A 21,142-nucleotide genomic window follows, 5' to 3' on the forward strand; every position below is an offset into this window, starting at 1 on the left:
ATCCTACGGTTGAGAACACTACCAGATTCCCTTTCTCTCTTCTTACCTTGTTGTCAGTCTTGGCAACTTTCGCATCTACTAAATGATGTCAAGTATTTTGACTTCCTGTGAGTGTTCAGGATCACATATTTTACTTTATTCAAGTGTTTTCCATCTTGATCCCATCTTTGCCAGTCAGTCATCAGTTTATTCCTGGAAGAGCTGTAGATAGATTGACCCATAGAAAACATCAATAGCAGCAACAGCAGCAGCAGCAGCAACCTCCACAAGAACAACAACAACAACAACAACAACAACAACAACAACAACCTCTACATCAGCAACAGCCTCTACCACCACCACAACAACCTCTACAGGAGCAACAACAGCCTCCACAACAACAACAACCACCTCCACAACAACAACAACCTCAGCAGTAGCAACAACATCAACATCCACAACAACAACCACCTCAGCAGCAGCAACAACAGCCTCAGCAGTGGCAACAACAACCTCAACAACAACAACAGCAGCAGCAGCAGCAGCAGCAGCAGCCGCCTTTGGCTTTGGATCCCCGTCCTGTGCCCACTTCTACAATTGCAGAGGAAACACTTGCAGGGCAAGTCTGCACATGGCCTCAATTCCTACTCTCTTGCTTGGGTTCATGCTTCTGAGGCAGCCAGCCTCTTGACAGTTCATTGGCCAGCTGTTGGCACTCCCTCATCTCCATTGACCATGTAGTATTTGACATGAGAGATGGAAGGATAATTTTCTTCCCTTGACTTGTGGGATTCTCTTCTCTTTGGATTTTTTTCATTTTTAATTTCTTTGACTTCTATTCTTTTTTCTTTCTCATAATACATATTTTTAATCTCTCTCACTCTTATTTGCCTATCTTTTGTTTCATCTAGTACCATGACTTTACTCTCTATATTATGCAAATTTGTACAAACAGCTTCAGTGCCTCCCTCAAATTTTTCATTATTTTCCCTCAGTATGTACTGCTGAACTTCATTTCAATATCTGATTGGCATTATAATCTTTACATTGATTGTCTAACTTTGATGTGGTGCCCCCATGGGCTGGCCTGTCTCTGTAAATAGTACCACCATGAACCCAGATGCTCAAGCCTGGGCTCCAGATTCTACCTCTTTCTCTTATAGTCTTCCAAGGAGCAGCCAACCTGTTTAGCTATTTTTCCAACATATGAATAATATGCCCTCTTGCAGCTGTGCATCCTACCACTGCAAGGATAGTTTGACATATAGGTGTAGACCCCTGGGCTTTACTGAGTTCCCTGCATTCTCTTGCCTTGGCCCTAGTGGTCTAGACTTTGCCCATGTACTGCTGTGATCCACTAAAATGCTAGCCATGACCTTTTTCTCTTCTCTAGAAAGTTCTTTAGTAGCTTCCCATTGCTCATCTATGGTCTAATCCTTCCTGGTGGCTTCAAGGCACTCTGTGATCTGCCTCCTGTCTGTTGGTGCACTGCTTTCTCCTCCTAGTCCCTTCAGGTCAGCAATCAACAAACATTTTACTGATTATTTTCTTGAGATAGGTTTGTGCATGCCTTGTATCTTTTGTGTTTCAGGCCCTTAGAATTTACCAGACCCTCATCTTTCCATATCTGGATCTTTCCTCACAAAAGTACCCTCTCAAATGCTGCCTTCTGGATCAATGGTTTCTTCTTCATCTTGTTTAAGCCCCACCACCCCCGCCCCCGCAAACAAAAAAAAGCTAGAAAATAAATTTTGTCTAAATTCATTTGCATATGCATATATTTAAATTTGTTACGTGAATAAACATTATGTCTAGATTGAATATATATAATTTTTTAATTCACAAAGCTCGAACAGGGTTATCAGGGAACATAAGCTCATTTTCCAGTCACATCTGAAATTTACTCTTTAGTCTTTTCTGTGATATTTGACAATAAATCCTATTTCTTTGCTTTCACTTTTTTCTATTCTACAGATCCTAAAGGTTGTAACACAGAAACATGTATGGCTCACTCAGTTCCAGTGTCAGTGTTGATATCACATTCCAAAAGTGTTGGCTAAATGGATCAGATTTTAATGAATTCAAGAGGAAATGGATAATATGCCAGGGAAGCCAAACATATAAAATCATATTTTTTCCTGAGATAGCAAAAAAGAAAATGGTGGCAGGAATTATGTTTTCGTTAAAGTGATATTATTTTGTTCAGTCAAGTAAGAGAGCTCTAAGTTCTAGATTATTAAAATAATGAAAATTATCAACTAAAATCATTAAATTAACTACCAAGGTTGTTGGTTTATTTTTCTTTTAAAATACAGATTACATACTTAGTAAGAAACAGTTTTGTGTAGCTGTTTCTTGTCTCTATACCGTTTCTTTGTGTCTATTTTAGAACCTACTAGAAAAATTTTATTTAAAAATCTTTACAATATGTGATTGATTGTGTTTTTCTCTCTCATACACACATGTAGATGGTTGCTTGGCACTGATTTTAACTATTAAGGATGTACTTAATTAAGTATATTTTTATTAGAATCTGTATTGACTTTCAGAAAAGAAATGAATGCAGGCTAAATTAGAATCAAGTCAACACATTGTGATGACCAAATTGACAGAGAGGGAAATAAAGGAAGTTGAGAAAGCATTTTTTCATCCCGTGCTTGTCTGAGGAGAGTAGATTAATGACCAGTATGCTAATTTTTAGTGATGCAGATTAATATCCCAGTCACTGTTTATTTATACAGATGACTAATTTCTGAAGAGTTATATTACAAATCACAATGCATAGCATTTAAATGTCATTAAATCAATAATCCAGAGAATGTTTATTACACATTTTACTTCCTAAAAAAAAAAAAACTCAAGGAAATATGCAAATGAAAGACAAATTCATCATAAACATTTCCAAGGTGGAAAAATAGGTAGTTAATGTAAGTTTGTATGACAGTGCACATTTAGTGGTCTTCAGCAGATTAAAGAGATTGTTACATGTGGTACTGTTAAAATCATTTGAAAGCGGTTTCTAATGGTTGAGATGGAGTTAAGTTTTATTTTAATATATGTGTGGTAAAACTCTTGAGGAACTATTCTTGCATTATAGCCATCTGTTTATCTCTCTAGAGTGAAATGCATTGCATCAGGCACAAAGGAGCTTGGGAGTTACTGAGCAGTGATGAAAAGTTTGTTGCAGTTACATAATCTGTGACTGGAGAACTCTGATGTGCAACAGTGTGAAGTTACTGTAACAATACCTCTTCAACCCAAACACACATGCTAAGCACCTACTGGTTATCCGTGGCTGGTTTTCCACAGCTGGTTATTTGTGGCTGGTTATCACGGCTGGTTGTCCATGGCTGGTTGTCTGTGGCTGGTTGTCTGTGGCTGGTTATCTGTGGCTGGTTGTCCATGGCTGGTTGTCTGTGACTGGTTGTCTGTAGCTGGTGGTCATGGCTGGTTGTCATGGCTGGTTGTCCTTGGCTGGTTGTCATGGTTCATCTCTTTTCATCTGTTCCCTAACTCTAGATGGGGACATCTAGTCTTGCCTTGCAAATAATACTTCATATTTTACATTTTTACATGTTCATAGGTATAAAAGATTAAAGTGTATTAAGGCCTAAAAGTTGTCTGTTCATGTCATGTTGGAGAACTTTTTAAAACTATTGTTTTATGATTGTTACCTATGGGGTCAATTCATCTTTAAAATAGGAAAAGTCCAGGAAGATTACATTTCTTTTGCTGCCAAAAGCTACTCACATGGTTTTACTGACTTTTCAGTTTGTTAAATTTAATTTTATATCAGTATGACTTGACTTTACCTTCAGTATTTTATTTGAATTTAAATTCTTGGTTTACATGCCAGCAATCATTTGCATGCATAATAAAATACCATTGATGGGAATGGGGACTGGGAAACCTGAAGTAAATTTTCTACACTTGTATTGTACCATGCAGTTATTCCAGAATGCTAGAGCTGATAATCAACCTAGATGAACATGAACTTCAGATATTCAAATACATTCCTCTGTGAGATTATACACAAATGGCTTTATGTCAAGATAAGTGAATTTTCCTATAAAGCTAGTAGGAATTATAATTTTAATCAAATTGTAATTAGATTACAGTCTTTTCTTCGTTCTATACTCCACACTGAACATGAAGGAAGAAGTGATTTTGCCTTTGTAGGTTTAATCTGGCATCCCTAGAAGGAGATACTTATTGAAATGCTAATGCGAAGCGAGGAAGGGTTCTGGCCGTTTGTTCACCAAGTTCCTTAAGCAGATGTGGGCAAATATTTGTTTTCATGGATCATTCCAGTGTACAGCACCAGAATGGAAAGGTAGTGCTTACATGGAATAGATGTGGGTTTTCTTTTACATGTAACAAAATTTTGTAATGTAATATATATATATATATATATATGTGTGTGTGTGTGTGTGTGTGTGTGTGTGTGTATGTATATATGATGTATATATGTATAGTATATATGTATGTATGTATATATATATATGTATATATGTATAGTACATATGTGTATATGTGTGTGTGTACTGTATGCTAAAAATAGAGAGAGAAAAGACTAAAGTCACAAAATTGCTTATCCCTAGCATTAACAGTGCTTTATGTATTAGATGTAATACAAACTGAAAAAAAAAAAAAAACGAATATTGTGATACATTGGTAACATTGTGAAAAACTAACACAACAATGCAATTTTGTAATTCTGTTTTGTTTGCAATAAAATCAAAGAAGAAGAAGAAGCCTAATGTAAAATAGAATCTAGATGTGTATGTTGTTCGTAAACTTATTTTTTAACTGTAAATCAAAGTTGTCAATAGAACAGAGTGAATTCAGTAAAGAGATAATCTTTAGGTTCACTACACTCAGTCTAACACTCTAATATCTTCTACTTAATGTTGTATTCACAAATTAAGTTAATTGCAAGTTATATAATGATAGATACTCACCCATAAACTCTATATATTCCTAAGTGACTATTCTATGAATATATGTTGCTAGAATTTGTAAAGAACCATTTTGCCTATTAAAAAAGTCACATACTTGATCATCATTTAGGGTTTCCAATAAATAAATAAAAAAATAAAAAAATAAATGAATAAATGAATGAATAAATAAAGCAAGCAAGCAGGACATTTGTATTGTCAGATTAGCAATATCCAAATATCAATTCAACTGGAAGCCATCCTGCTGATGTGGGCTACCTGAACACATCCACAGCATACCTTAAAAAGACAGTACAGAGAGGACACAAGATAGCTTGTGATATGGGGGAATCTTTTAAGCCAGTCTCATTTATCTTAAAAAAAAATCAATTGGTTTACAGACACTGCTATTTAAATACTAGCAGTAAATATAATTGCTTGCGACCTATGTCATAATTAATTCCCACATACAAGCACCTGAGAAAAGTGGCCCTGTGCTGTGGATGAAAGGGTGAGTTCAGATGCTCTCTTCCAGTTCAGGTCCCAGCTCTATGTGGCTTTCACAGCCACTCCTCTGGGTCCTGGAACGCAGCGTGCTGGGTAAGATGCAGCCGTAGGGTTGGGGTGTCCTCCTGGAACACTTACTGATCTTTTTTACGATCAGAGAGAGAATGTTGCCTTACCTGCCCTTGTAGAATTTCTACATCTGTCATAGGAGAGTTACCTGAGCTTCATGTTAAATACAGATTGCTGGGCTAAGTCATATGTCTCAAGTACTCTGGCAGGCTGCATTTGCCTTCATCCAGACCAGTGTCAGGCCACTTGGGAGATTCTGGTATGATCAGGGGCTCCAACACACTTCATTCTCTCCCATATTCACCAAATTGCTAGAATATACGTGATACCTGTTCTGGGTCCTAGAACAGCATATGAATCCAGGAGTCCTGCCTCATTAGCAGTCTAGAGTTTGTAGTCCTCTGTTTGATGCAGTAGCCTTTCAAAGCAGTTACCTTTGATTGCAGGGTAGATGCACCTTGAGATTTCACACAGAGGTCTGGAGTGCAATTTCAATCAGTCTTGGGAACCTCAGAATGCACTTCACCTCATTCTTCTCTCTCTGAGAGGACACTATTGCACAGTCCTGGGTGGGGTCTGCCTGCCTAGAAGTCACTCCTTATATATTTACTTTCCATTATTTCATTTTTACTTTTTCTCCATTTTCTTAAAATAAGATACTCAAGAGGTGATTTGGTTAGTGAAGTATGACTGTGGCCTTTTACAACCTAATTAGAAATAACTATGAAGTTGTTGCTATGGGAGATAATTTTATTGAGTATATTTTATAATTAATTATATATCAATATAGTCAAGTGCCATTCATTGGTCTAATTATAAAATGTAATTACTAAGATAGTCATGGCGGTTTACTGCTCTTTAATAGCTAGGGTTTGGAATTTCATTTGATCTTAGTGATTACACCACTCCGATCCCTTCCTTTTGATTATTCTTTCTTTCCTCGTGGATGTATTAGATTTGCTTGGCTGGCCCTGGAGCATCAGCTACTTAGGTAATAAATAAAATATCCCACAACCAGGCTTTGAAGAAAAGATCAAGAACAAAAATGCAAAATGGATAACACGGTCACTAATTATTGTGTTCAGGCAGCACCATCAACATTTCTCATTTCTTAACAAAGCATGCCAATTTACAAGGAGTGTGGTAGTGGCATTTCTTAGATTTGTTTATGTATGGAAATACTAAGAGGTCTATGAATTATCAGACTGTTCTTTGGGGATCTATCCTGCCTTAGAAGTAACTGTTACATAATCTATAAACTCACATTTTGAAAATAAAAGATGGAAAAGCTGTGAGACTACGGTAGCTAGGAAATCAATTACTAAATGCTATTGTGTTTATATGTATTGAACTCAGGATATGAAACAAAGTGAACTTCATATCAGCAGATTATGAATAGCTATGTGATGAAAATTAGTCAGAAATTACCCGTCTGTATAACCAGCCTTTGGTTTCTGTACCTTTTAGCCAGTTTAGAAACTAGGAAATATATTCTAGAAAGTATATGTATTGTGTGTGTAGTGGTATTATCATGTGGCCATTCCCCTTGGAAAATTTAGTTCAGTAAACTGTACATTTGGACTTACCTCTGGCTAGTTATGATGTATTATGTACATTTGCTGCCTTTGGCAGACAGACAGACGGCTTGGCATAATTACTAAGCCTTCTCCTTTAACTTCTCTGTGTTACAGAGACCCTGGAAACCCTCATCAGACAAGCAGAGAATTACACCAGTATCCTTTTCTGCAACACCTACCGGAACATGGCCTTGGAGGCTGCTGCTTCCATTCAGGAATTTTTCACGGATGTTGGACTCTATTTATTTGGTGCGGATGTTAATCCCGAGGAATTTGTAAACAGATTCTTTGACAGTCTTTTTCCTCTGGTCTACAACCATCTTATAAACCCTGGTGTGACTGACAGTTCTCTGCAATACTCAGAATGCATTCGAATGGCCCGCCAGGATGTTAGTCCATTTGGCAACATTCCCAAAAGAGTCATGGGGCAGATGGGGAGGTCGCTGCTGCCTGGCCGCACATTCTTGCAGGCGCTTAATCTGGGCATTGAGGTCATCAACACCACGGACCACATACACTTCTCCAAGGAGTGCAGTAGGGCCCTCCTGAAGATGCAGTATTGTCCTCACTGCCAGAGCCTGATGCTCAGTAAGCCCTGTATGGGGTACTGCCTCAATGTCATCAGGGGCTGCCTGGCCCACATGACTGAGCTTAATCCACACTGGCATGCTTATATCCGGTCTTTGGAAGAGTTGTCAGATGCGATGCACGGAACCTACGACGTTGAACACGTGCTCCTGAACTTCCACTTGCTTGTTAATGATGCCGTGTTGCAGGCTCACCTCAATGGGCAGAAATTATTGGATCAGGTAAGACACCCTTCTGGGCCTTCCATCTAATTTCTTAGAATGCAAAATCTAGGTAGGGTACACACAAACTTCTTTGATATTCTGTTGTTATACTCTTCATGTTTTTTATCAGCAAAGTGAGTTCGTTTTCTAAGAAACAGTCACAAAATACATTGATATACCTGGATTCAAAGTATGGCATTACATCTCTTTTACCCCAAAATTCTGATCAGCCAAAGCAATACTTTAGTCATTAAGTAGACGGCTTCTTGAATGGTTCAGTGAAGCTGGAAGAGTTCACATTTTAATCAAGAATATCTATCTGAGTCCGAGTGCAAAGTTAACTAGCGATATGAGATGAGGGAAGAATTTTAAGCCTCTGGACCTCAGTATCCTCACTGATAAGAAGAAAACACTGCGGCCGTCATCTGAAGCACTCTTGAAGAAGGCATTGTTTATGCAAGCTGTCTGCCCAGTACTCATACATGAAACGACAGGTCGATGTTGTTAGGGGTTTGTAGCGCCCTAGCTTTTAGAATTGGAAAATCCTGATTACGTATCCCCGAAGTTAAGGTTTGATGCCGTGGTGGATACAAGCATTGCTTAAGAGTCCGACAAAGAGATGGAGTGGACAGTTTGTAAAACCTGACCAGTGCTCTCTCCTACGGTTTTATTTCTAGCAGCCCAAGGATCTTTTGAGACAAAACCATCAAGCAAGTGCTACAAGAGTTCCCTCTCTTCAGCTTCCTATAGAGCTATTTAAACGTATTCTCAGGCTCCTTCAGTAACACTTCTCATATCTCAGAGAGTGAAGTAGGATACGCTGTGGATGATTCTCCTAAATCATTCTTCCTGAAATAAAACAGATATTCTCCAGTGCCAAGACAATCCGTCTTTCTGAACGGACATTGATTTACTGACCTGAAAAATATTCTCACCACATGGTCTGTATGTCAACTCTTCACTCTTGATAGAAAGCAACCAGAAAAGTTTGGATTTTACCACCACCTTCCATGTTCCTTGCCCCCACCCCAACCCACCCCCACCCCACCCCCACCCCAGTGGCCTTTGTGAGGCTCTTTAGTGCCTTCAGACAATTAGCAGTGGCGCCCTCTGGTGGCTGCACTATCAGCATGTTGCATGAGCACTGGATTTCAACTCCAGATTGCAATCTGTTGGGTGTGCCCACCCAGTGAACAAGTTTCTTTTAACATTTTACAGTTACTGATCAAAATAATGGGTTTCATTATGATGTTTTCATGTATGTATGTATGTATGTATGTGTGTGTATTTATGTATGTAAATGTGTATATATATATGTATGTGCATATGGCTGTGTATCTATGTATGTGTGTATGTATGTATGAGTGTGTGTGTATGTATATATATATGTGTGCATTTGTGTATGTATATGTATGTGTGTATGTATGTATGAGTGTACATGTATGTGTGAGTGTATGAGTGTATAGATGTATATATGTGTATGTGTGTGTATATATGTGTATATATGTATGTGTGTATGCATGTGTATGTATGAGTGTGCATGGGTATGTGAGTATATGTGTGTGTGTATATGCATGTATGAGGGTGTATGTATGTATATGTGTGTATGTATGTATGTGTCTGTATGTGTGCACGTATGTGTGTGTATATGTATGTATCATTGTGTCTTTTTCATATTCACCTTTCAATGCCCTCCCTCTTTTTGCTTGTTCTTAACTTGATGTAATAAACTTCATTTTGTTTTTGGTCCTCTCTTCTTGATTTATGTGCATCAAATACAAGATAGACCTCTGAAAGGACATACACACAATAGTTTTATAGTTTTAAATTTGGGACAGGAAATAAAATATCCATCTTACAATGTCAAGTATGTCCAGAGAGAATATATGTACTAGAAATCTGGAGCCACGTCTAGAATACAGTTTATATTTATAAAAAAAGTTTCCCTATTATTTTTATGTGTGTGAACCTTTGGCCTGCATATACGTGAGAAGAGGGCCTGTGCAAGTAACAGATGTTGTGAGCTGTCATGTGGGTGCTGAGATTCAAGCCATGTTCCTCTCCAAGAACAACTGCTGTGAAGTCCTGAGCCATCTCTTCAGCCCTCTGGCTTTAGTTTTAATTTGAGGTATGCCAGTTAAAATCTGGGCCCAAGATCTCTGCTCTATGTAGCAGAATTGATATTCAAGGCCAAACTATATGAACAGTGTTGAAGAAGGAGCAATGAAGTGCTGAGAAGAATATATATTCTTTTGTATTTGAATTAAATATTCTATAGATGTCTGTCAGGTCCATTTGATTTATAATGCCTTTTCATTATTTCTCTGTTTAGTTTTTGTCTGGATCACCTATCAATCCATGAGAGTTGGGTGTTGAGGACTCTTACTAGTAATTTGATATGTGGAGTTTGATATATTATTTAAGCTTTGCCAATGGTTCTTTTACCAGTGTGGGTGCCCTTGTGTTTGGGGCAATAATATTCAGAATTGAGATATCATCTTGGCAGATTGTTTTCCTTTGATGAATATGAAGTGTCCTTCCTTGTCTGTTTTGGTTAATTTTGGTTGTATGTTTCTTTATTTTTGAGTATTTTTTGCATCAGTGTTCATAAGAGAAATCTATTGTATTAGGTACTAGAGTAGCTTTGCAGGCTTAGTTCTTGAGTTCGTTTGCTTAGAAACCTTTGTCGTGGCCCTTTACTCTGACATAATATCTATGTTTATTGCTGAGATGTGTTTCTTGTATGCAGCACAATGATGGATCCTGGTTTTGCATCCACTCTGTCAGCCTGCGTCTCTTTATTGAGGAATTGAGTCCACTGAAGTTAAGAGATATTAATGACCACTGATGGTTATTCCCTGCTATTTTGATATTGGTGGTGTGTGTGTGTGTGTGTGTGTGTGTGTGTGTGTGTGTGTTTGTGTGTATGTGTGTGTGTGCTGTCCTTGTTTTTGCTGGTATGGAACTACTCATTTCCTGTGTTTCCTTGGATGAATTTATCCTCCTTTGGTTAGGGTTTTCCTGCTAATATTTACTCTAGGGATGGCTTTGTGAATGGATATTGTTCGAGTTGGAATTTATCTTGAAGTGATTGCTTGTCTCCATCTATTGCGACTGAGAGTTTTGCTGGGTATAGTTGGCACCTGTGGTTTCTTAGAAGTTGCAGTATATCTGTCTAAGCCCTTCTACCTTTCAGAGTCTCTGATGAGAAATAGGGAATAATTCAGATAGGTCTGCCTTTGTATGTTACCTGACCTTTGTCCTCTTGCCACATTTAATATTTTTTCTTTGTCCTGTAGATTTTGTGTTTTGATTTTTATGTGGCAGAAAGATTTTCTTTTCTGGTGCAGTCTAATTGGTGCTCTCTAACTTTCTTGTACATTTATAGACATGTCTTTTTCTTTACATTGGTAAAATTTTCTTGTCTGATTTTATTAAGAATATTTTCTGGGCCCTGTAGTTGTAACTCTTTACCTTCCTGTATTTCTAGTATTCTCGGTTTAGGTCTTTTCATGGTATCTCAGATTTTCTACATGTTTTGTTTCAGGAATTTTTTGTATTTGGTGTTTTCTTGACTGATGTATCAATTTTTTCTATTGTATCTTCTATGCCTGAGATTCTCTCTTGTATCTGCTGTATCCTGTTGTGATGCTTGCATCTGTTATCTTGTTATCTTCCCTAGGTTTTCCATCTCCAGGATTCCCTCAGTTTGTGTTTTATTTATTGCTTCTATATCCACTTTAGGGTCATGGAACAATTTTATTTATTTCCTTCACCTGTTCAATTGTATTTTCCTGTATGTCTTTAAGGGATTTATTTGTTTCCTTTTTAAAGACCTGTTTGACTGTGTTTTTCTGTATTTCTTTAATTTTAAATTTAATTTAATTTTAATTTAATTTAAAATTTTCTGTATTTCTGTAATTTTCTGTATTTTTTTAATTCATTTCTTCTTTAAAAGCCTCTATCATCTTTATAAGTTTGGATTTAAGGTCATCTTGTTGTGTTTCGGTTGTGTCAGCATATCCAGGCTTCCTGAAGTATGGTACCTGTGTTATATTGCGCTGGCTTTTGTTGATTTTGTTCTTTCGAGGGCCATTAGTCATTATCTGGTTTTGTTCCCTGGATGTTCTTGTTGTGCTAGGTGTTGGGAGGGGGTAAACCTTGATGATCCTGGTGTGGCAGGCTTCTGATGGATACGCATGGGCTGTACGGTTCCGGACAAGTGAGTCTTATGATTCAGGAACTTCAGGTCCAGTGAAGGTGGGTAGAGAGGTATCAGGAGAATGGAGGTCCCTCTTTGATAGCAGGCTGCACAGAGAGCACAGCGAGTGTGTAAGATGGGCTGGGGAAAGAGAAACTTACCTTCATGGTTCAGGAGTCTCAGGTCTGGTGCAGATGGAGGAGAGGTGGCAGGAGAATGGCAGCCCCCTTGGAATAGCAGCAAATGTTTGTATTTTATGAACCACTTTTGTAGAAAGCCTTCACCCCACATAACATTCTCAGGGAATATTACAGAAAAAAGTATATATAAGCCAGAGGACAGGGTGAAGAGTTTCAAAGGGCTCTACAAGTATGAACTCACAACTGCAGTTACCTGCACTGGCCTTTTAAAATCTGTCTACAACCATTACCATTTCTTTCGTTTTTTTCCCTTCTTTCCTTCATTCTTTCCTGCCTCCTGCCTGCCTTCTCTCTGTCTCTGTCTCTGTCTCTGTCTCTGTCTCTGTCTCTGTCTGTCTATCTCTTTTATATCTTTTTAGTAGATAAATTTGCTCTTTGACAATTTCTCTCTTTTTTTGCTATTCATTTTTTATTAGATATTTTCTTCATTTACATTTCAAATGCTAGCCTGAAAGTCCCCTATACCCTCCCGACACCCTGCTCCCTAACTCACCCACTTCCCTTTCCTGGCCCTGGTGTTTCCCTGTACTGGGGCATATGAAGTTTGCAAGACCAAGGCCTTCTCCTCCCAATGATGGCAACTAGGTCATCTTCTGCTACATATGCAACTAGAGACACGAGCTCAGGGGGTACAGGTTAGTTCATATTGTTGTTCCTCCTATAGGGTTACAGACCCCTTCAGCTCCTTGGGTACTTTCTCTAGCTCCTTCATTGTGGGCCCTGTGTTCCATCCAATAGATGACTGTGAGCATCCACAAATTTCCCACACATCCATAAACAATCCTGACCATTTGTACCCTCACCCCTACTCATACCCCCCCCCCATTCTGTCTACCCTTCCTTCTTACTACTTTTTCACACATTCATGCCTATCCATTTGTTTTGTGAATCACTGAGTTTAGCTAGGGCCATCAGTTTGACTGTGAGTTTAGAGCAATATGTTGAAACTCACAGACAGTGCTCCCCAGAATCTATCAGTAGCACCCAGTTTTCTCAGAAATGGGTTTCTGTGCACCTCTCTCTTTTCCATGACTGGCTGTTAACAAAGCCAGTGCTATGCAGGCCAAAGGCAGGTGACCATGGTTTAAGTTCATGGTTGCAACCATTCTATTGGGATTTGATGATGGCATTTCACAGCTCCTCCCTAATCACCCGATTCTTCCATGTTTCCTAACTTTGCTGGCACAATGGTTCCTGAATCTTAGAGGTGGTGTTGATAGTTTAAATGTGTGAGGGCTAGATTGTCACTTTTCCTTAGCACCCTGCAATCATCGTTCCCTGAAAAGATGAGCTTCTATGATTAAGGTTGGTAATAGTCACATGACACCCCCCCCATGTTTGTAAACATAGGTACTTAAAAGGCTCTTTGATGCTGTCATATTTAAACAGCAGTAGTAAGTTTTTCTTTTGGATTTCCAACTCTCCAGGCATGGGTTATGGGCTGTTATTAATAACACAGACAGTGCCAGCCATGGACCCCTGCCCATGGAGTGGACCTCAAAATCAGTTGGTTACACCCTATGTAACAGTTGTTCCACTATTGCACAGGTAGGTACAACTTTCTTGGTAGTTTGTTTTATTTTGTTTTGTTTTGTGTGTTTGTTTACATAATTCTCAGGTAAGACCATTGCTAACATTTTTACTCTTATAGCCCACATAGCAAATTCTGGCATGTGAAAGCAAGCCAGCAGGGAGGAAGTTTCCATCTCAGTACCAACTTTCTCTATAACTTACAATGAGGTGTGTGATATTGTCAGCAATACAATATGGTCCAAGTGCAGTCACAACTGACAATCAAGAGGTCTGTATCAACAGGAGATAATTGTTTCAGGAGCCTAAAAATTAGTCTGAGTTCATATAATAAATGGTTTCATTAGTATCTAAAGGAACATAATTATTACTCACAAACTGTGGATTATTTTTTCAAACTAAACAATGGAGATCCTTATTTTCGTTTATTTAAAAAGAAGAGGAAGAAGAAACTGACTCTAAGCTTCTTGTAAATTGACTCATTATTATTTATTTGTGCCAACTTCAAAGTGATTTATAAACTGTTTATCAAGCTTTGATAACCAGTTCACACATCAGTGATCTCAACAAACTCAAAATAAATTGCTGGGGAGTCAGCAAATAATGGCTCTCCCGTGCTCCCAAAGCAATCTGGGAACTTGAGCACTTCTCCATGTATCTTTTGATAAATACATAGTTTCCCTTAAAGAAATCCAGAGAGGTACCTGGTGATCATGTTCTATTAGAGGAATTTCATCTGGAAATAAAAATAAGATCTCAGCTTATTGACAAAATTCTAAGTAACACACACACACACACACACACACACACACAGTAACAGAAGCATCTTTTAAAAAACTATTTTTTTATAATTCTAGAGATTTTTCTGCAGATTCAGCTAAAGTTTAACTGAAGAAAGTAGAAGTGCCCCCTCTTTCCCTGCCATCTCTTCCCTTTGGCCCAGGGGCTGACCGAGAAGCTCCCAGCCCCCCCCCCCCACACCCCCATTTTGTTCTCAGCAATTCCGAGGTGTACAGAGGTGTCTGGGATGCCCGCGACTGAGAACCTGTTATCCCTGGTCTCTGTGAGGCTCAGAGACCTCGGACTGCCCCTTGTCCACCCCCCACGGGCTGGGTCCATAGCTTCCCACAGCCAGACACCCACCTGGGGCCGAGTGGAAAGCGTGAGGCCGTTCTCTGTGTCCACCAGCCCAGAACACCGGAACTCTGGCGGGACTCAGGTTTTCTCTGACTCCCTTTATTCCCCCATGCCCGGCACCCAACAGACTGCTATTTGGTAAATAATGTCTCTTCAGCCTATATGATTTACATTGTTTATTTTAGATGGTAGCATACATGGCATGGCATATCTAGGGAGGTCAGAGGTCAACTAATCATTTCTCTTCTTTCACCATGTGGGTTCCATGTAAGGAACTCAGGTTATCTAGCTGAGAGACAACTACCATTTCCAACTGAGTCATTTAACTGCCCCTTTGTGAACCCCATTTTTCTTTTTTTCATCTTTTTTTATTAGATATTTTCTTCATATATATTTCAAATGCTATCCCGAAAGTCCCCTATACTCTCCCCCTACCCTGCTCCCCAACCCACCCACTCCCGCTTCCTGGTCCTGGCATTCCCCTCTCTAGTGGGGCATATAATCTTTGCAAGACCAAGGGCCTCTTTTCCCAATGATGGCCGACTAGGCCATCTTCTGCTACATATGCAGCTAGAGACACGAGCTCTGGGGGTACTGGTTAGTTCATATTGCTGTTCCTCCTGTGAACTTATATATTGTAGCAATACATAAAGGATCTCAAATTTCTACCTGTTCTGAGTGAGGTAACCCAGTCACAAGAGAACACAAGTGGTATGCACTCACTGATAAGTGGATATTAGCTCCAAAACTCGGAATTCCCAAGATACAATTCCCAGACCACATGGAGCTCAAGAAGAAGGAAGACCAGTGTGGATACTTTGGTCCTTCTTAGAAGGGGTAACAAAATACCAATGGGAGGAGTTACAGAGACAAAGTTTGGAGCAGAAACTGATGGAAAGGTCATCCAATGACTGATATAACTGCCTCATATAACTGTCTCCTGAGAGGCTTTGCCAGTACCTGAAAAATACAGATGTTAATGCTCACAGCCACTAATACATCTTTTTTTGCACCTTTGGTTATGGATAACCCACAATCCAACCCTTTCTCTCTTCTCTTCCCCTAAATTGTATGTGTGGGAACACACAAGAGAGCATCTTTATAACACTTCTATGACTTTTATGTAACACCTTTGAGATCATTAAATCATCATTAAAACATTATGGATTCTTGTTCGAGAGTTCATTAGTTTTCCAAAAAAATAATAATTTATTATTAAATCAGATGTGATGTTTTAAGGCGTATTCAGTAAATGAATTATTTCTTGTTGGTTTGAGCTTGAAGGTTCACAGTTGTAGGAACTTAGAGTTGATAGTGTGCTTTGAGTAGTGTTAGCCACATGAAGGCTCCTCTGGAAACAAACTGGGCTATCACTGTCTTAGTGACATGTGAAGTAGTTTAAATTCAGGTACTGCATCCACCTTCTGCCCTTCAGTTTTCTCCCCTATAACGTGAATAAATTTAGACCGATATATACTCTCACCTGTGCTGAAACTTCAAAAGTTCTTATATAAGATAGCTAAAATAACACATTCATGGTACAAGATGGTTCAAACCACTGATAATTTTTTATTTTAAAAAAATTTCTCTATGTGCAGTGTTTAGTCTATAACCCCTGGTAGTCACTGAAGGTTCTTTCATATCATAGAAAAGAGGAAATCTCCTGTGCTCTGGCTCATTGGTCTGGTTTTGGGCCCTAATAACATCAACTGATGTTCAAAATTGGCATTCTTCAGTCATGGGCACACTGTGGGCTCATATATGAGCACTGATGAAAGCATCTCTCAACTGAGAATCTGAAAGAGTGCTGCCAGAGGATAAACAAAGGGCAGAAATTAAAAACAAACACCAAAAATACTGAAGATATGTAATTTATTTATTTATTTATTTATTTATTTATTTTAGCATGTGCCGACACACCTAACTTTTTTTTTCCATTTTTTATTAGGTATTTAGCTCATTTACATTTCCAATGCTATACCAAAAGTCCCCCATACACACCCACCCCCACTCCCCTGCCCACCCACTCCCCCTTTTTGGCTCTGGTGTTCCCCTGTACTGGGGCATATACAGTTTGCAAGTCCAATGGGCCTCTCTTTCCAGTGATGGCCGACTAGGCCATCTTTTGATATATATGCAGCTAGAGTCAAGAGCTCCGGGGTACTGGTTAGTTCATAATGTTGTTCCACCTATAGGGTTACAGATCCCTTTAGCTCCTTGGCTACTTTCTCTAGCTCCTCCATTGTGAGCCCTGTGATCCATCCATTAGCTGACTGTGAGCATCCACTTCTGTGTTTGCTAGGCCCCGGCATAGTCTCACAAGAGACAGCTACATCTGGGTCCTTTCAATAAAATCTTGCTAGTGTATGCAATGGTGTCAGCGTTTGGATGCTGATTATGGGGTGGATCCCTGGATATGGCAGTCTCTACATGGTTCATCCTTTCATCTCAGCTCCAAACTTTGTCTCTGTAACTCCTTCCATGGGTGTTTTGTTCCCAATTCTAAGGAGGGGAATAGTGTCCACACTTCAGTCTTCATTCTTCTTGAGTTTCATGTGTTTAACAAATTGTATCTTATATCTTGGGTATCCTAGGTTTGGGGCTAATATCCACTTATCAGTGAGTACATATTGTGTGAGTTTCTTTGTGAATGTGTTACCTCATTCAGGATGATGCCCTCCAGGTCCATCCATTTGGCTAGGAATTTCATAAATTCATTCTTTTTAATAGCTGAGTAGTACTCCATTGTGTAGATGTACCACATTTTCTGTATCCATTCCTCTGTTGAGGGGCATCTGGGTTCTTTCCAGCTTCTGGCTATTATAAATAAGGCTGCTATGAACATAGTGGAGCATGTGTCCTTCTTACCCGTTGGGGCATGTTCTGTATATATGCCCAGGAGAGGTATTGCTGGATCCTCCAGTAGTACTATGTCCAATTTTCTGAGGAACCGCCAGACTGATTTCCAGAGTGGTTGTACAAGCCTGCAATCCCACCAACAATGGAGGAATGTTCCTTTTTCTCCACATCCACGCCAGCATCTGCTGTCACCTGAATTTTTGATCTTATCCATTCTGACTGGTGTGAGGTGGAATCTCAGGGTTGTTTTGATTTGCATTTCCCTGATGATTAAGGATGTTTTTTCAGGTGCTTCTCTGCCATTCGGTATTCCTCAGGTGAGAATTCTTTGTTCAGTTCTGAGCCCCATTTTTTAATGGGGTTATTTGATTTTCTGAAGTCCACCTTCTTGAGTTCTTTATATATGTTGGATATTAGTCCCCTATCTGATTTAGGATAGGTAAAGATCCTTTCCCAATCTGTTGATGGTCTTTTTGTCTTACTGACGGTGTCTTTTGCCTTGCAGAAACTTTGGAGTTTCATTAAGTCCCATTTGTCAATTCTCGATCTTACAGTACAAGCCATTACTGTTCTGTTCAGGAATTTTTCCCCTGTGCCCATATCTTCAAGGCTTTTCCCCACTTTCTCCTCTATAAGTTTCAGTGTCTCTGGTTTTATGTGAAGTTCCTTGATCCACTTAGATTTGACCTTAGTACAAGGAGATAAGTATGCATCGATTTGCATTCTTCTCCATGATAACAACCAGTTGTGCCAGCACCAATTGTTGAAAATGCTGTCTTTCTTCCACTGGATGGTTTTAGCTCCCTTGTCGAAGATCAAGTGACCATAGGTGTGTGGGTTCATTTCTGGGTCTTCAATTCTATTCCATTGGTCTACTTGTCTGTCTCTATACCAGTACCATGCAGTTTTTATCACAATTGTTCTGTAGTAAAGCCTTAGGTCAGACATGGTGATTCCACCAGAGGTTCTTTTATCCTTGAGAAGACTTTTTGCTATCCTAGGTTTTTTGTTATTCCAGATGAATTTGCAAATTGCTCCTTCTAATTTGTTAAAGAATTGAGTTGGAATTTTGATGGGGATTGCATTGAATCTGTAGATTGCTTTTGGCAAGATAGCCATTTTTACAATGTTGATCCTGCCAATCCATGAGCATGGGAGATCTTTCCATCTTCTGAGATCTTCTTTAATTTCTTTCTTCAGAGATTTGAATGTTTTATCATACAGATCTTTCACTTCCTTAGTTAGAGTCACGCCAAGGTATTTTATATTATTTGTGACTATTGAGAAGGGTGTTGTTTCCCTAATTTCATTCTCAGCCTGTTTATTCTTTGTGTAGAGAAAGGCCATTGACTTGTTTGAGTTTATTTTCTATCCAGCTACTTCACCGAAGCTGTTTATCAGGCTTAGGAGTTCTCTGGTAGAATTTTTAGGGTCACTTATATATACTATCATATCATCTGCAAAAAGTGATATTTTGACTTCCTCTTTTCTAATTTGTATCCCCTTGATCTCCTTTTGTTGTTGAATTGCTCTGGCTAATACTTCAAGTACTATGTTGAAAAGGTAGGGAGAAAGTGAGCAGCCTTATCTAGTCCCTGATTTTAGTGGGATTGCTTCCAGCTTTTCTCCATTTACTTTGATGTTGGCTACTGGTTTGCTGTAGATTGCTTTTATCATGTTTAGGTATGGGCCTTGAATTCCTGATCTTTCCAAAACTTTTATCACGAATGGGTGTTGGATCTTGTCAAATGCTTTTTCTGCATCTAACGAGATGATCATGTGGTTTTTGTCTTTGAGTTTGTTTATATAATGGATTATATTGATGGATTTTCGTATATTAAACCATCCCTGCATCCCTGGAATAAAACCTACTTGGTCAGGATGGATGATTGCTTTAATATGTTCTTGGATTCGGTTAGCGAGAATTTTATTGAGGATTTTTGCATCGATATTCATAAGAGAAATTGGTCTGAAGTTCTCTATCTTTGTTGGGTCTTTCTGTGGTTTAGGTATCAGGGTAATAGTGGCTTCATAAAATGAGTTGGGTAGAGTACCTTCTACTTCTATTTTGTGAAATAGTTTGTGCAGAACTGGAATTAGATCTTCTTTGAAGGTCTGATAGAACTCTGCACTAAACCCGTCTGGACCTGGGCTTTTTTTGGCTGGGAGACTATTAATAACTACCTCTATTTCTTTAGGTGATATGGGACTGTTTAGATGGTCAACTTGATCCTGATTCAACTTTGGTACCTGGTATCTGTCCAGAAATTTGTCCATTTCGTCCAGGTTTTCCAGTTTTGTTGAGTATAGCCTTTTGTAGAAGGATCTGATGGTGTTTTGGATTTCTTCAGGATCTGTTGTTATGTCTCCCTTTTCATTTCTGATTTTGTTAATTAGGATTTTGTCCCTGTGCCCTTTAGTGAGTCTAGTTAAGGGTTTATCTATCTTGTTGATTTTTCTCAAAGAACCAACTCCTTGTTTGGTTAATTCTTTTAATAGTTCTTCTTGTTTCCACTTGGTTGATTTCACCCCTGAGTTTGATTATTTCCTGCCGTCTACTCCTCTTGGGTGAATTTGCTTCCTTTTCTTCTAGAGCTTTTAGATGTGTTGTCAAGCTGCTAGTATGTGCTCTCTCCCGTTTCTTCTTGGAGGCACTCAGAGCTATGAGTTTCCCTCTTAGAAATGCTTTCATTGTGTCCCATAGGTTTGGATACGTTGTGGCTTCATTTTCATTAAACTCTAAAAAGTCTTTAATTTTTTTCTTTATTCCTTCCTTGACCAAGGTATCATTGAGAAGAGTGTTGTTCAGTTTCCACGTGAATGTTGGCTTTCCGTTATTTATGTTGTTATTGAAGATCAGTCTTAGGCCATGGTGGTCTGATAGGATACATGGGACAATTTCAATATTTTTGTATCTGTTGAGGCCTGTTTTGTGACCAATTATATGGTCAATTTTGGAGAAGGTCCCGTGAGGTGCTGAGAAGAAGGTATATCCTTTTGTTTTAGGATAAAATGTTCTGTAGATATCTGTCAGGTCCATTTGTTTCATATCTTCTGTTAGTTTCACTGTGTCCCTGTTTAGTTTCTGTTTCCACGATCTGTCCATTGATGAAAGTGGTGTGTTGAAGTCTCCCACTATTATTGTGTGTGGTGCAACATGTGCTTTGAGCTTTACTAAAGTTTCTTTAATGAATGTGGCTGCCCTTGTATTTGGAGCATAGATATTCAGAATTGAGAGTTCCTCTTGGAGGATTTTACCTTTGATGAGTATGAAGTGTCCCTCCTTGTCTTTTTTGATAACTTTGGGTTGGAAGTCCATTTTATCCAATATTAGAATGGCTACTCCAGCTTGTTT

At 38.9% G+C, this 21,142-nt stretch overlaps 1 protein-coding gene across 7 annotated transcripts in view; it reads left to right on the forward strand.

The window, feature by feature from the left end:
• The window catches only part of Gpc5 (glypican 5), a 1,432,992-nt gene that overhangs the window by 270,148 nt on the left and 1,141,702 nt on the right, over positions 1 to 21,142 (forward strand). For all 7 annotated transcript variants that reach the window (XM_017315745.2, XM_011244876.3, XM_011244875.2 and 4 more), the window contains exon 3: positions 7,184 to 7,878. In XM_017315745.2, coding sequence (XP_017171234.1) covers positions 7,184 to 7,878 — 695 coding nt within the window. The remainder of the gene's footprint in view (positions 1 to 7,183; positions 7,879 to 21,142) is intronic.

Source organism: Mus musculus, chromosome 14 (genome assembly GCF_000001635.26).
Source record: "Mus musculus strain C57BL/6J chromosome 14, GRCm38.p6 C57BL/6J".
NCBI lineage: Eukaryota > Metazoa > Chordata > Mammalia > Rodentia > Muridae > Mus > Mus musculus.